The following is a 13748-nucleotide window of genomic DNA, read 5'->3' on the forward strand; positions in this document are numbered from 1 at the left end:
TCTCATGGCTCCAAGGAAGCTCCGGGGCCATTCCAGGAACCCAGCTCCCCCGCGCGGTTGCAGTTGCTATGGGAACGGCGGGAGCTAACAACTTGGGTCCCAGCGGGGTGAGCGGGCTCTCGGAGGAGGCGACGGCAGCCGCACGAGCAGCGCGAGCGACGCCCGGCGCCTCGGAGGTCACCGCGGGGTGCGACACCCCGGCCGGCTCCGCTCGCGCCCCTCCCCCACGGGCCCCGCGGCGTCGGTAGGGGCCCCCGCAGCCCTGCCCCTGCTGTCCTGCGCGCGCGGCCCGCCCTCTGCGGGAGGTGAGGGCGGACTACCCGGTGCGGGGCGCTGGCCCTCGGGAGGGGCGGCCGTCCGTCCCGCTCGGGTCTCCTCCGTCGGCTCAGCTTCCGCGTTCACTGTGCCGCAGAGAATCGTCTGGTCAGTTCCAGCCATCATCTTATGGCCTTAACTGGAGAGCCCGCAGGAGGTTGGGAGGTGAGGGAGTAAGGAGAGAATAGAAAATTAAGCTTTTTGCAGGAATAGCGCAAACATGACGTGAGAAACTGGGTTTCATCTTCTTCATACGGTGCGAGTCCTAACTTCTCTTTCCCGCGCCCACGCGGCTGCTGTCCCGGGCGGTCACACCTGGGCGCGGCGGGCGCGCGCGAGCAGGTGCGGCGCGCGCGGCGGCCGCTGATTGGCTGCGGGGCCGGTGCGGATCCGGACGGCGCGCCCCGCGCGCTGCCGCCCGTGGGCTGTCCGCGGGGCGCACGCTGGCCGCTCGGCCGTTGCTCGCTCTGACCCTGGTCTCACTGCCTCCCGTCCTTGCAGCCCGCGACCCGGCGTGTGCGGCGAGGCCGCGGGGCAGCGGGACCCTGAGCGCAGCCGGCGGCGGCGGGAGGATGAACGGCACCCGCGCCCGGGCCAGCCACCGCGCCCAGCCGGTGGTGAAGAGCGTGCTGGTGTACCGCAACGGGGACCCTTTCTTCGCGGGGCGCCGCGTCGTCATTCACGAGAAGAAAGTGTCCAGCTTCGACATCTTTCTGAAAGAGGTGACGGGCGGCGTCCAGGCGCCCTTCGGGGCCGTCAGGAATCTCTACACCCCGCGCACCGGGCATCGCATCCGTAAACTGGACCAGATCCAGAGCGGGGGCAACTACGTGGCTGGGGGCCCGGAGGCCTTCAAGAAACTCAAGTGAGTCCGTGAGTCCCACCGCCCACCATTTCCGGGCGCGCAAGGTGTGCGGTTGGCACCCGGAGAGGAATGCCACTCCCCCCCCCCGCCCCGCCCCGCCCCGCACTTGGGCCAAACCTCAGTGGGTTTGGGGACTGTGGCCGCGCGGGTCGGCGGCGCCTCTTTTAGCTCCCGCTGCAGTTGGTGTTAGAGGCCGAAAGCGTGATGGAGAAGCAATTTCACTTGGGTGGCAAGAGGAGCAATCGTAAAGCGCGTGTGTAAGGAACAGGAATCTGTACCAAAAAAGTGGCCAAACGGATACTTAGCATTTTGGTTTTTTTTTCTCTCTTTCCTTTTTCTACCCCCCGATTTTGCTTGGAACCTTTTTCGTTAAAGTAATTTTTAAGTGTTGAATGCTGTATAATTATCAGAGGAGAACATTGCTCGCTGCATCCCCCGCTCCCGTTTAAATGCTTTCAACCTTTCATTCCAGGTAGAACTGACGACGTCCCACTGTGGCCGCCCCCCTACCACCTGCGTGTTTGTGCTATCGCATAAAGCTTGTAAGAGCTGAGTGGCTCGCTGTATTTGTCCACATGTTTTTCCCTAAGTAATTGATGGCTGGACCCTCAAGGACAGGGGTCATTATTGCTTCTCATCCGCCGTTGCTGGCAAGGAGCTTGCTCAGTGAATCGTCAGATTGTGTTTGAAGGGAACTAGGTGTGTGAAGGGAACTAAGACGAACAAGACATGAGTCCTTGTCGTTCTTGCAGAGTTTGCAATCTAACAAGAGAGACTACATGCGCACCAGTAGTTTTAATGTAGAGTACAACGGAATAGGTACAACTAGAAAAACAAAGTTATGTGGCAGTTCAGAGTTGAGAGAGATTATTTCTGATATGGGTGACTATTGTATGGGAGAATTTAGTGTTCTGTAGGTTATTTTCTTTTTAACAACTTTATGGAGATGCAGTTTATGTAACACAAACCTTGTCCATTTCAGTGGGTCTTAGTACATTCACAGAGTTGTGCATCCGCCACCACAAACTAATGTTATAGCATTTCCATCACTGCAGAAAGAAACCCTGTGCCTCCTTGTTTCCCCTTCTCCCCATCCTCTGGTATCAATAATGTACTCGTGTCTGTGAATCTGTCTGTTCTGAATGTTTCATATCAATGGAACCATACAGTTCGTGGCCTTCTGTGTTTCCGGATTCTTTCACCTCACATAATGTTTTCAGAGCTCATCAATGTTGTATGTATCAGTACTTCATTTTTTAAATTATTAAATGGTCTTCCGTGGTATAGATACACCACATTTTATTTATCCATGAATCAGTTGGTGGATATTTGGATCATTTCAGTGTTGGCCCTTTTGAATAACGTTGCTTTGAACAATCAGGTACAAGTTTTCATTTATCTTGGGTATATACCTAAGAGTGGAATGGCTGGATCACATGGAAACACTATATTCCATAGTTTTTAATATAACATTTTAATTAAAATTCAGCCTGGACTTCAAGGTAGCAAAAAGAAATCTTGACCATAAAATCTGTGCTTGTGAATCCTGATTTTAAATGCATAGAAATATTTAGGTATCATTAAAGTTGTCTAATGTCATTCTTCCTTTCCTAAGTTTGTTTAAATTGAGTTCTAGTTATTCTACTTTTGTTATGCCAGACATTCTTTTTATGGAAGGTGAGGGATGCATTTGGATTTAGTTTTCCCTTCCCTGAAAGCTCCTTTAGTATTATTGGTCTAACCTTGTAGAAAAGTGCTAAATGAAAGTGTGCTTCAAAGAAACTTATAACTTATGACTGAAAATCAGGAGACTTGAGACCGAGCTGTTTATTAGCTCCTAGGGCAAGCCTCTTGACTCAGATGGGCAGTATCCTAACACAGAAAAGGAACATAGTTGCTTCTACTTCACAGGGTTGTGATAAAAGTAATTGGCTATGGATGGGAACACATTTTGCGAACATCAAATTGTTACATGAATATAAAGCATTGCTATGTCCAGTTCCTTTTATCATATACTTTGTGTATTTTCATTAAATAACTTTCATATAAAACAACGTCATGGGAATGGAAATCTGCTTCAGAATCTAGTAATTGCTCAAAATTGTAGACTCACTTTAGTAATTCATGTTCTCTTGTTTATTTGGCACTATTGGGTTAAAAGATTAAAAATGGGTACAGTTCCAAAATAAATAGAAGGTATGCTTCAAAATCACTTTTTTTTATAGAGACTTACATGGTTATTTTGGCTTTTAATTCACACACACACACACACACACACACACTGAGCTTGCTATAACAGTGTTAGTTTTCCATGGTTAGTTTTCCATGTTGACAGATGAATAGTTTATTTGTGTTCAAGTAGTAGTATCTATGGTTATACTGATAGAGGCCAAGAAGATTTAAGTGCTGAATAAATTTGAAGCTTAGCAGTTGTAAGTTTATGTAACAAATGAATCACCTGGCAGAAAAAAAGAAAGTCGAAAGATATCAAGGGTGATTCATGTCATCTAGGGCCTGGATGATGTTGGGGAAGAGAGCAACAGTGGAAAAATATTTTTCAAATGAAAATGATCAACTTGTTTCTTGAATTTCTGTTACTTAGATTTTTTCTAATACTTTTGTAATCATATGAAACTTCAGGTAGCTACTTAACCTTTGTTTAATAGCAAAGAAGTCTCAAGATTTGTTATTTTTCCTGTGCATTTTTGGAAGTGGACTTTACTAGGTTAATCTTGTGGATGTGCAATCACTTTCCTGCCCATGACAGAACTTTTTCTTTAAATATCAGCAACTAGTCTCTGTAGATTTGCAAAGGAGCCATTTATTGCTAAACAGAGAAGAATTTGTACTGCCTTGTATAAATACTGTTATGTGAGGGAAATATATAGTAATTTCCAGAGGTATGAATTCACTAAAGCATTCTGTCCAAAAAAGCAAATGACAATAATGAAACGTAGCCAAAATTAATCTAATATAACCTTCTTTTGGCAGCTCAGCAATTATTGTAGTTGATGTGGAGAATCCACCTATTTATCTTTCTATCTAAGGTTATAAATTAAATGCTAGGTTTGTACTTATTTTTATATTAAAGCATTTCTTAAGCATCTTCTATGTATAAAGCACAGTGAATCCAGGCCACAGTGATGGGCTTATAGCTTGAAGTTGACATAGATATAAAATTGTCAAGTTGTGTGTATGCTATAGCTAAAGAATGATCACTAGCTAATATTTGTAACAAACTGCAATAGAATAATAGGGGTCTCCAAAGATTAACTAGTCTGTTCATCTGTCTGTCATTTGAACCAATTACTAAACCACCCCACATGGCTGAGTGTTTCTGTATCATTAAAGTCCTCTTATAGAGAAAAAGATATTCCAGCCTTTTACAGTTGTTATTGGAATGCACGCTGTCTGTACATTTTTAAAACCTAAAGTCTGTGACTAATGAATCTGTTAAGCAGCTTTACATCCAAAGTGTTCTTTATATCTAAGTTGATAAAAGAGTTAAATATACCATGTATATATATAGAGTAGCCCATTTTGGGGGAAATGTTTCCCAGTAGAAGTGTGTAGTTCTAAGACTTCAGTTACCTTGAAGTTTAGAGTGGACATGTGTCAGCTCTGGTTGGTGATGCTGAAAGCTTTTTCTACTGTAATTGCTTTTAATCAGTAGCAACTGGCTTTTGCTTTAGGCTTAAGTATTTCCTATGGCGTGCTTTGCTATTTAATAATTTTTAGAAACAAACTTATACAACTGACTCAAATGCCATAAAAGAAACCCTTATTGTTGTTTTTTTTCCTCCGCAGTTACTTGGACATAGGAGAACTCAAGAAAAGACCTATGGAAGTTGTTAATACAGAGGTAAAACAAGTAATATTTTGAAGGTCAAGTAAATAACACTGTCATTTTTGTGTGTTTTTTTTGCTGTGTTTAGAACTTTAGACAGCATTCTAGTCATAACAAATGAGTTGACTAATGTTTATAAGTGGGACAATATATGTTTTAAAGCAGTGATATCTTTTTCTTTGAAGTATTATCATAAATGAAGAGACCGAGTAGGTATCCTAAACATGTAGGATTAGATGCGGCATGTTCTTAATTTTCCATTTTCTAGCTATGTGTTCTCTAGTTGAAATCCATAGGAAATTTTCCTGCCAAGTGGGAAGCGATTCTGAAGTTCTCATTGTTCTCTTTATACCAAACTTTACTGAAATTACACCCCTGTCCTCAGTTGCTTCTTTTTTTTTGAAAAACAAAAAAATTTTATTTCTGTAAACTGAGTGCAGATGTTCACAGCCCCAATACAGCACAGATTTCCTCCCCACAGATAAATGAACAAGGAAAAAGAGAAAGAGAACAATATGAAATATGCTCATGAAGAACCGAGCCAATCTCATCTTTCTTTGGAAAAAAAAATAACCCTTTGAGTGTGTGGTGCAGACGCAGGATTAAGATCACACGTGATCTGGTCCCCCTGAGGCTGGGCACCGCTGCACACCAGCAAAGGTGGCAGACAGGACCTCTGACCCCAGAGATCCCTGCTGTCGGCAGAGGACCCAAAAGTAAAGAATCAGTTCCCAGTTCCACCTACATTCCTGACCCTGGGCCTCTCTCCCTAACGTCCTGGTCCCTTTGGGAGCCTCTGAATTGACCCTGAAAGACTCCCTCTGTCAAGTCTAGACCCAGACCTTCCCCCACTCCATGCAGTAGTGGGACTCCAATCAAAAGGGTGGGAAAGCGAGTGCCAGGCAACTTTTAAGGCAACTTTTCTCTCCTTTGGCCTGAGTCAGGCCTATATGGCTCACCACCAAACGCCATCTCTGCTGCTTAGGCAACTTTGAATGAGGTTGGGGGCGCGACCCCAGAGCACATTCTGGGATCACCCCGACTGTCTGGAGGCTCTCAGAGGACTGCTGGACTTCCCATGGTGTCAGGAAAACCCCTCCATTTTAACTTGCATAAGAGTTCACTTCAGCACAATCACCAAAACTTGCATGAAGATTGGAAATGAGTTTTGTGAAATAGATAACGGGAGTATTCAGAACATCACTTTCTGTATAGTTTCTGAGTCCCTAGTGGAATTTTCAGATATTCTTTAGGTGTATTCTGTAGTCTGTTGATGAAAAATAGGCTAAAACACAGTTAAAGCAACAGCCTTAAATGTCCCAGAGAGATAGGGAAAATAATAGTTAAACCCAGCCTGGGGCTCTGTTCACCAGCCCAGACTTCCCCTCTTCCTGTTTTGGTCCCACACAAGCAAGTGCTTCCAAATGGTGCACTCTGCCAGGGAAGAAGTGGCTGATAGAAGAAGGAGTATTTTCCCATTTGTAGTGGAGAACGCCAGAGGGACTTCTCAGCTCCCACCATTTTCTCTAGCACTGTGTTTATACCCAACGGGACCACATGGGACTCTCTGGGGGCAGGGGAAACAACTATGTAAGCAAAAATTCTAATTGTGCAATGTTTGAAGAATGTGAGGCTAATTTCATTATTCAAATAATTTGTGGAAAGAGGTGCTAATTCCAGATATTGTTTAAAATAATTCATATTCTTGTTTGTAAGTTAGGTTTTCAATCTACTTCAAACGGCTTAGTAGTGAAAGTGATGAGCTTTTGAGCTTAAAGTGGACAAAGGTATATGTTTTTTATGTTTTGCTTATGTTACAGCTAAAGAATGAACACTTGTTAATATCTGTAGCAAGTAGTCAAGAAAAGGACAGATTAGTGAATTCATTCTGGGTATAATCTCATTTGAAGACTGTGTAGTTTGACGTAGGCTACCTCGCATGAAACTGGTGACTGTACCCGAATTTCTGCAATAGGATTTGAGATGTGTGACTTCTCCAAAAATCTGAGCAGATATTGATTCTGGATTCCAGTATCTTTGATAAAGAGACTGTACCTGGCAAAGTGCAACAGGAGTGCAGTGAATTTTTCAAATACACTTTTTTTTTAAAAACGTTGTGTTTAACAATGGAAGGATTCACAAGATCTCAAGTTAATTTAATTTTCTAAGTGTTCTTCCACTTTGGGGTAGTAAATATTGTTTTCTCGTTACTTTGGGCCTATGCATGAGCCACACAGACAAGCTTCTGATTTATGAACATACATGTTATGGTAAAAAACCCACCCCTTATCTCCACCTAGAAGATTGTATCTCTTCCACTTTATGTCTTCCTGGTAATTGCCTCCCCTTCTCCTTTCCTGTTACTGCACAGACACCGCTGCAGCCTTCCCCTTACAGTCTTCCAAAGGAGGGTAAAAGACAAAAGTAGAAGAAATTTGGGGATGCACAGGAGATAGGAAGAGGTGCTGAAGAACTGGTGGTCCGTGCTCTTCAGCACCTTCCCCCGCCTCCCCAAGTCCCTGACCCGCGCTTGCTCCCCAGAACCCTCTCTCCCCCTGCTGTCTGCCCAAACTTTCCTCCCTGTCTACACAAGCAGTGTGGTCCTTCCCTCGCTTTGCCTTCTTGGACTTGATGTTCAGCATATAGACACTCCTCCCCAAAGTCCACACCATGGACATACTCAAAGGCAGCTTGAACAATGAGAACCTCGACTTTCACTGCCTGAAAGTGAGAGTTTAGGGTTCCTGGCATCCCAAAGGGAGCTCTGAATGCACTTCTTCATAGAGATATCACTTTAACGGTTGGTTCTGCAGTATTATTACTGCTGCTTTAGGGAGAGCACACGTTAAAAAGGCTTTTGTGGGTTGTTCTGAGAACCCAACTATTATGTGTGTAATTCTCACTGTGGAGAAACACTTTTTTCCCCACAACTTACTTACAATCCAAATTTTAGAATTCAGTAAGTTTTTAAGTTAAAGGCATATTTATTGTATTTTGCCGTGTGTAATAACACCCACATTTTAGTCCTAATTCCCATATATAATGTGAGTCGTACGTGGAAATTAGTACTACCCATGTATAATGTGCACCCTTATTTTTTTCCTCAAGAAATTGGGCAAAAAAAGTGCACATTATGCATGGCAAAATGTGGTACATTGAGAACATAGTTGTTCAACACTGGACTTCCACAAAAATTACAGATGCTGTTTTTTAAAAGTTTAAGATGGTACTCTTCTTTAAACATTTGTGTCTACTGAGAAAAGATTACACCCTTTGTTAAATGCTATGGATGGCCACTATTCTTTGGAGTAAGGTGACATATTTTACTTTCAATCACAGAGAAGGATTCACAGAATTACTTTTGAAGGGTTTCAAGTTGCTTCAGTGCAACAGTAGCATAAATAGTGTTTATTCAAAGATGTTTCAGTACAAAACATGACTAAGATTAATTATCAAAATTGGAGGCATTTTTCTCTAAGTTGAGGTAGTTTAATACTGTTTGAATTTTCTGTGCCAGGGATGTGTAATAAAAGCCACCATACTGGTGGACATGGTTCAGTGACCCTAACTGCTTAGAGCATGTTAATTTTAATTATTCCTGGGACAGGTTACTGTAGAAAGGCCTTGACAGTTGATTGGGGTTACATAGAACATGTGGCATTGGGTCCCATCCACTGTGGCTAGGCTTTCAGACCTGACAGGTAACCCAGCCAGCGTGGATGGGAGTTAACAGCATCCCTTCCCTCCCTCCCTCCAGAGCACCCTCACCCAAGTGCATACTGCATTCTGGTAGCTGTTTAGAAAGTTAATAGTTTAGACATGATGGTATCCACTTGCTGACTGCAGGTCGTGATAACTCGAATGTGCACGACATCTGGACATGAGAAGGTCCTTTGTGGTTCCTGTCAATGCTTTTCTGTTCCATGAAGCTCATCTTTGAAGAGACATGACCTTGGCAGCCCAGTCCTCTTCCACTTCCTCCTTGTGAGTGGATCTTTAGGACAGAGAAAGGCAGTACTCTGTAATGGCTTCTTCAGCTAACCCAGAAGAAGCACGTGGCCTTGTTTGGTTAGCACTCCTGGCAGCAGGAGGAAAGGGAAGGGGAGGAGTTGCTTCTGCTAATATTCAAATACAGGAATTTCCTAGAGACCTCTGTACTCTCACCTCTGCTCCCCAGTCACTTCGTATAGCTGCATTTTCATCTTACTGCTTCCTCTGCATCACTGGTCGTTTTAAAAGTGGTTTTCTCATCTGACCTTGGTAGCTCATCCCTTCTATATGTCTTCCCAGTCTTCTCTTTGCCTCCTCGCCCTTTTCTCATCCCAGTTTCAGATCTTATTCTCTGCTTCCATGTTCCAAGTCACCCCCAGCTTCCCCCTTTCCTCTCTGACAGAAGCAGTCATGTGTGAGAAAGAACTGATGTGGCGACTGATGTGAGAAAGAAATATCAGTCAGTTACTTTCCATACATGCCCCATCCGGGGATCAAACCCCCAACCTAGGTATGCGCCCTGAGCGGGGATTGGACCCACACACCTTTTTTGGTGCCTGGGATGACGTTCCAATCGACTGAACCATCCAGCCAGGGATAAGCTTCCTTCTTTTTTGACCTAGAGTTGTAGATCCTGCCAGTCATCACTGGCCCCATGTCTTGTCGTGTAGTGAATCCTTCTAATTATGATATTTGTAAGTAGTTATTGAGTGCAAAATCTGTTTTATTGTGTGAGAAGCTTTGGTACACATTTTATATGGAGGCAATCGACAGACAGAGCTTCAGAGCATTTAGAACGTGCCAGGAGCTGTGCTAGGCAGCGGGCATGAAATAAATCCTCCACTGTTTTTGTTCTTTTAGTGCCTAGGGAGGAGACAGGGAAACAGACCAACTATGATTATCTATTACAACTATGATATATCACCACTATTACAGGGCACATGTGCTGGGCTCGAAGATTGAGAAGGTGTGGATGGAATTAGGGATGTGTGTCTGCAAGTTTTAAAATGGTTTTAAATATAAGAGAATCTTTTAACTTTGGCCTGTTTCTTTCAAAGTTCTGAGTATTCCCTTTCTATATCTTGATTAAGGGGCATTATTTAATACTTACGTGTGTGCACAAGTCAAAGCCTATCTCTGACAAAAAGTGAAAAATGGCTTGGAAGGAAAGAGACAAAGGCTGCCTTGCTATTCATGAGGCCTGGACAATAGATGCAGAGCAAGGCAGCTGCCCAGTTAGCAGAGGACAGTGCTCCTCCCACAGTCCTGCAGCAGCTGAGAAAGGCCACGGGGCCCCTGTTGAAGTGATGACGGCTTCCTCACTGCTGTCACTCCCAGACCTGCTGTAACAGGATTTTCCGGGGATCTTTAATTGCTTAACCTCCCTCATTTCACAACAACCCCTAATTAACCCCCACTTCTCCTAATCTCACCTCAAAACCTGTAATCAGTCCAGGAATGATCTCTGCTTCCCTTACCCTCTTAAGGGAGAACCCAAACCTTACTGAAGGTGACCCCCTCCTCCCTCTTCCCAGTATCCCTCTGTGGTTGCTCCCAGTGCCATCCCTTGCTGTACCAAGTCAGCAGATCTGACTTGGTTGGACTGCAGGTTTGTTCCCCTTCCTGGTAGTTTTTATTTTTTTTTTTTTATTTTTTTTATTTATTTATTTATTTATTTATTTTTTTTAAACATTTTATTTATTTATCTTTAGAGGGGAAGGAGAGGGAGAGAAACATCAATGTATGGTTGCCTTTCGTGCATCCCCTGCTGGGAGTTGGCCTGCAGGGAACCAGTCTGCAACACAAGCATGTGCCCTGACTGGGAATCGAACCGCGATCCTCTGGTTCGCAGGCCCGCGCTCAATACACTGAGCTACACCAGCCAGGGCCCCTTCCTGGTAGTTTTTAGGTGATCAGATGTTAACTTATGCATCAGAACGGCCTGTTAGGCTGTAAGTCTCTAGGAGGCCTTCTAGTTCTGCGCAGTCCTAGCATGAATGGGCTGGAATCCTTCTAACTCTCTAGTTTTGAATGTTCTTGTCAAGCAGCTAAGAAAGACATCGGTTTGCCTTGTATATGCCTGATTACTCTGAATTTAACATAAGGCTGGGATGTCTCAAGTAACTCAAAAGTTGTCATGGCCACTACCTGTTTAGATTTTGTTTCAGGGATAAAATTAGTTGTAGTTAAACCTTTGTATGATACATTTATTATCATGTTAGTGTAATTTGGAGCTATATTAAATGGCTGCTGTTCACTCAGCAGGGATTTATTGTGTGCCTGCTATGTTCCGGGTGTAGTGCTTATCACCTGAGAACCCAGCAACGTGGCCCCGACCTCATGGAGCTTATACACTTTTGTCTTCCTAGCCCGCTGTGCTTTGATTTTAATTCTACCAGTATTGATCTTGGTTGCAGAACTTGGTATAAAGTAGACTTCTTTGATTCAGGGGCTATATTTTGAGGGCTAGATAAACAGTTTTTGAACTTTATTATTAATAATGGTCAGGGAATCATCAAACTAATTTTTGAGGAGCAATAAGCATGTCATTTCTGGAAAAGCAATTTCCACTTTTGTGGAGTTATAAACATCTAAACTAACTGTAACCTGAAGTAACAGCTGGGGATATCCATCTCCTCACAATCAGGATAAAATTAGCTTAAACCTCCATTACTTAACCTTTGGAATAGCCAACATTTTCTACACAATTTCTGTAAATTCTCATAGGGATTATTATCTCATGCTCACCTCTTCTGATCTTCTGTTTCCAAAGTGTTAGTTGAGTTTATGGGTGGTCTTGTTCCCCTACAGGTTCTGTCTGTTAAGACTCCATCAACTCAGAGGTGAAATCTTTCCATTGATGTCCACATGAGTACCCTGTTTACACAAGTTTGTGTGTGGTGGAATTTACCAATGGTTTGTCAAAATGGAATAGGTTTTGTAGGTTGTATAGAAGTATCACAACTCAAAACTTAGTTTCAGACAGTCATATTTTTAAAAATAACTTTGTCTTATATGTCAATTCAGTCTTCAGCTTTCGGCCTGTTTCTTGACTACCTATCTCTTTTTCTCCTCCTCTCTGGCTTTTCTCTGTCCCCCCAGCCCTAACCCCCAAGTACCTCTTGATTTCTAATACAGAACAACTCAGGGCTTTATTTTGTTAACTTAAGTCTTCCTAATCTGTATTTTCAGCAGAAGAGAGTGAGAGAGAGGAAGAGAGTTTTTGAAACCTCAAAAGTTTGCCTTGTCTGACAAGTTTGTGGGAGTGTGGGTTGTACTTCAGGTTGGTTACTCCAGTGAATGTCTGTAAGGTTTTGAATATCATTATTAAAACTTCACGTTTCAGTTTAATCACTAGGCATAATCTCTAATGAAACATACTATGAGATATGCTACTTAAAGGCTTTTGATTGGGAATGGGATTCTAGACGTTAAATTGAGTGTTAACTATTAACCTTATTACAGAAAGGCATGGGGCTCTGTGGTCTAACTCACTGATCTTTAGCCTGGGAATTCTGGGTTCAAAAGGAGAACTACTAAATAGTGAAACTCCTGAATTTTTTTTAACTTGGGAAATGATTTCCAGATTATGTTAGTCAGGTTTGCTAATTTCTTGAAAAATGAAAGAAAATAAAATCCACTTTTGTGAGTTGCTTCAACAATAATCAAAGCATCTCCCTACTTATTCTATACCTTTCCCAACCTATCTAATGTAATTGCTAAGTAAGATGCATTCTTTTAAGGAGCCAGTTCACATCAATGTCCCTGGCAATTCCAAGGTGAGCGTGACCTTGCTAAGGCTCTATGAAGACAGTTTTCTGTGAAAGACAGCTGGCTATATTTCAACTCACTTTCACACTTTTTTGTTTTATATTTTTATCAGTATTGAATTGTGTGTATGTGTATGCTAGCGTGTGTGATGTTTGAACAAGAGTGAGAAAGAGGTGTTTACATCTACCTGGAAAATATCGGCATAATGAAAAATATCCATTAATCAACCCTAAGTAGCACTGATAAAAAGCTTTAAGTTTGATTTTAGTTTGTCTATTAACATGTATCATGGCAGTTGTTTCAAATATCTTGCATTCTGTTTGGCACTGAGACGTGATTTTAGGAAATCGAATGTCTGTGAAATTGGAAGACATATGCAAATTAGAGCATTCTAATTTTTTAGTTATGGTAATTAGCTGTTTTAAATAAAGATATAAATTTAATAAATATTTAGCAAATAATTATCAATGTTTTAAGAAAAATAGAAACAGTGTCCAATAAAACAGTAAAATTGCTAGCTATAAATGTGTATGCTTAAAAATGCCACTTAATGGAGGTATCACAATATACTCAGAGAGAAATTGCAGTTAAGTCCCCACTAAGAGAAGGTCCATCTGGCAACCCCAGCAGCAGCCCCTACTGAACACAGAACTTCTTGTTCCTGCTCTGCACGAGATTCAGGATCATAGAAGATAAATTTTGGGAATTTGTAGTGAGGTCTGAAGTTTTGCCAAGGTTTATCACACTTTTGATTGATGGACACTTGTGCACCTACTTACTAGAAAAGCAGTACTTCAGTTTGCATTTTAGGATAATTGTTACAAGGAACTTTCTGAGTTTTCTGATGAAGTCAAGGGACTCTTCCTCATGGAAGTACCATTATTTCCATATGGTAGGAATAATAGGAAAACGTGACTGAATAAATAGTAAAGTATAGTCAAGGAAGACAAATTAAGCTCA

The 13748-nt window shown here is 42.5% G+C and overlaps 1 protein-coding gene across 2 annotated transcripts in view; it reads left to right on the plus strand.

Moving 5' to 3' along the window:
• Positions 1-263: 263 nt before the first annotated feature.
• The window catches only part of DCDC2 (doublecortin domain containing 2), a 166384-nt gene continuing 152899 nt past the window's right edge, over positions 264-13748 (plus strand). Inside the window, exons 1-3 of one of the 2 annotated variants that reach the window (XM_037037198.1) lie at positions 264-423; positions 817-1180; positions 4988-5042. In XM_037037198.1, coding sequence (XP_036893093.1) covers positions 888-1180; positions 4988-5042 — 348 coding nt within the window. In that variant the 5' untranslated portion in view covers positions 264-423; positions 817-887. Of the gene's footprint in view, positions 481-816; positions 1181-4987; positions 5043-13748 lie in introns of both variants that reach the window. The other variant, XM_037037199.1, reaches the window with a different exon arrangement.

This window comes from Sturnira hondurensis, unplaced genomic scaffold, assembly GCF_014824575.4.
Source record: "Sturnira hondurensis isolate 20B ecotype Veracruz unplaced genomic scaffold, ASM1482457v3 Scaffold0022910, whole genome shotgun sequence".
Taxonomy (NCBI): Eukaryota; Metazoa; Chordata; class Mammalia; order Chiroptera; family Phyllostomidae; genus Sturnira; species Sturnira hondurensis.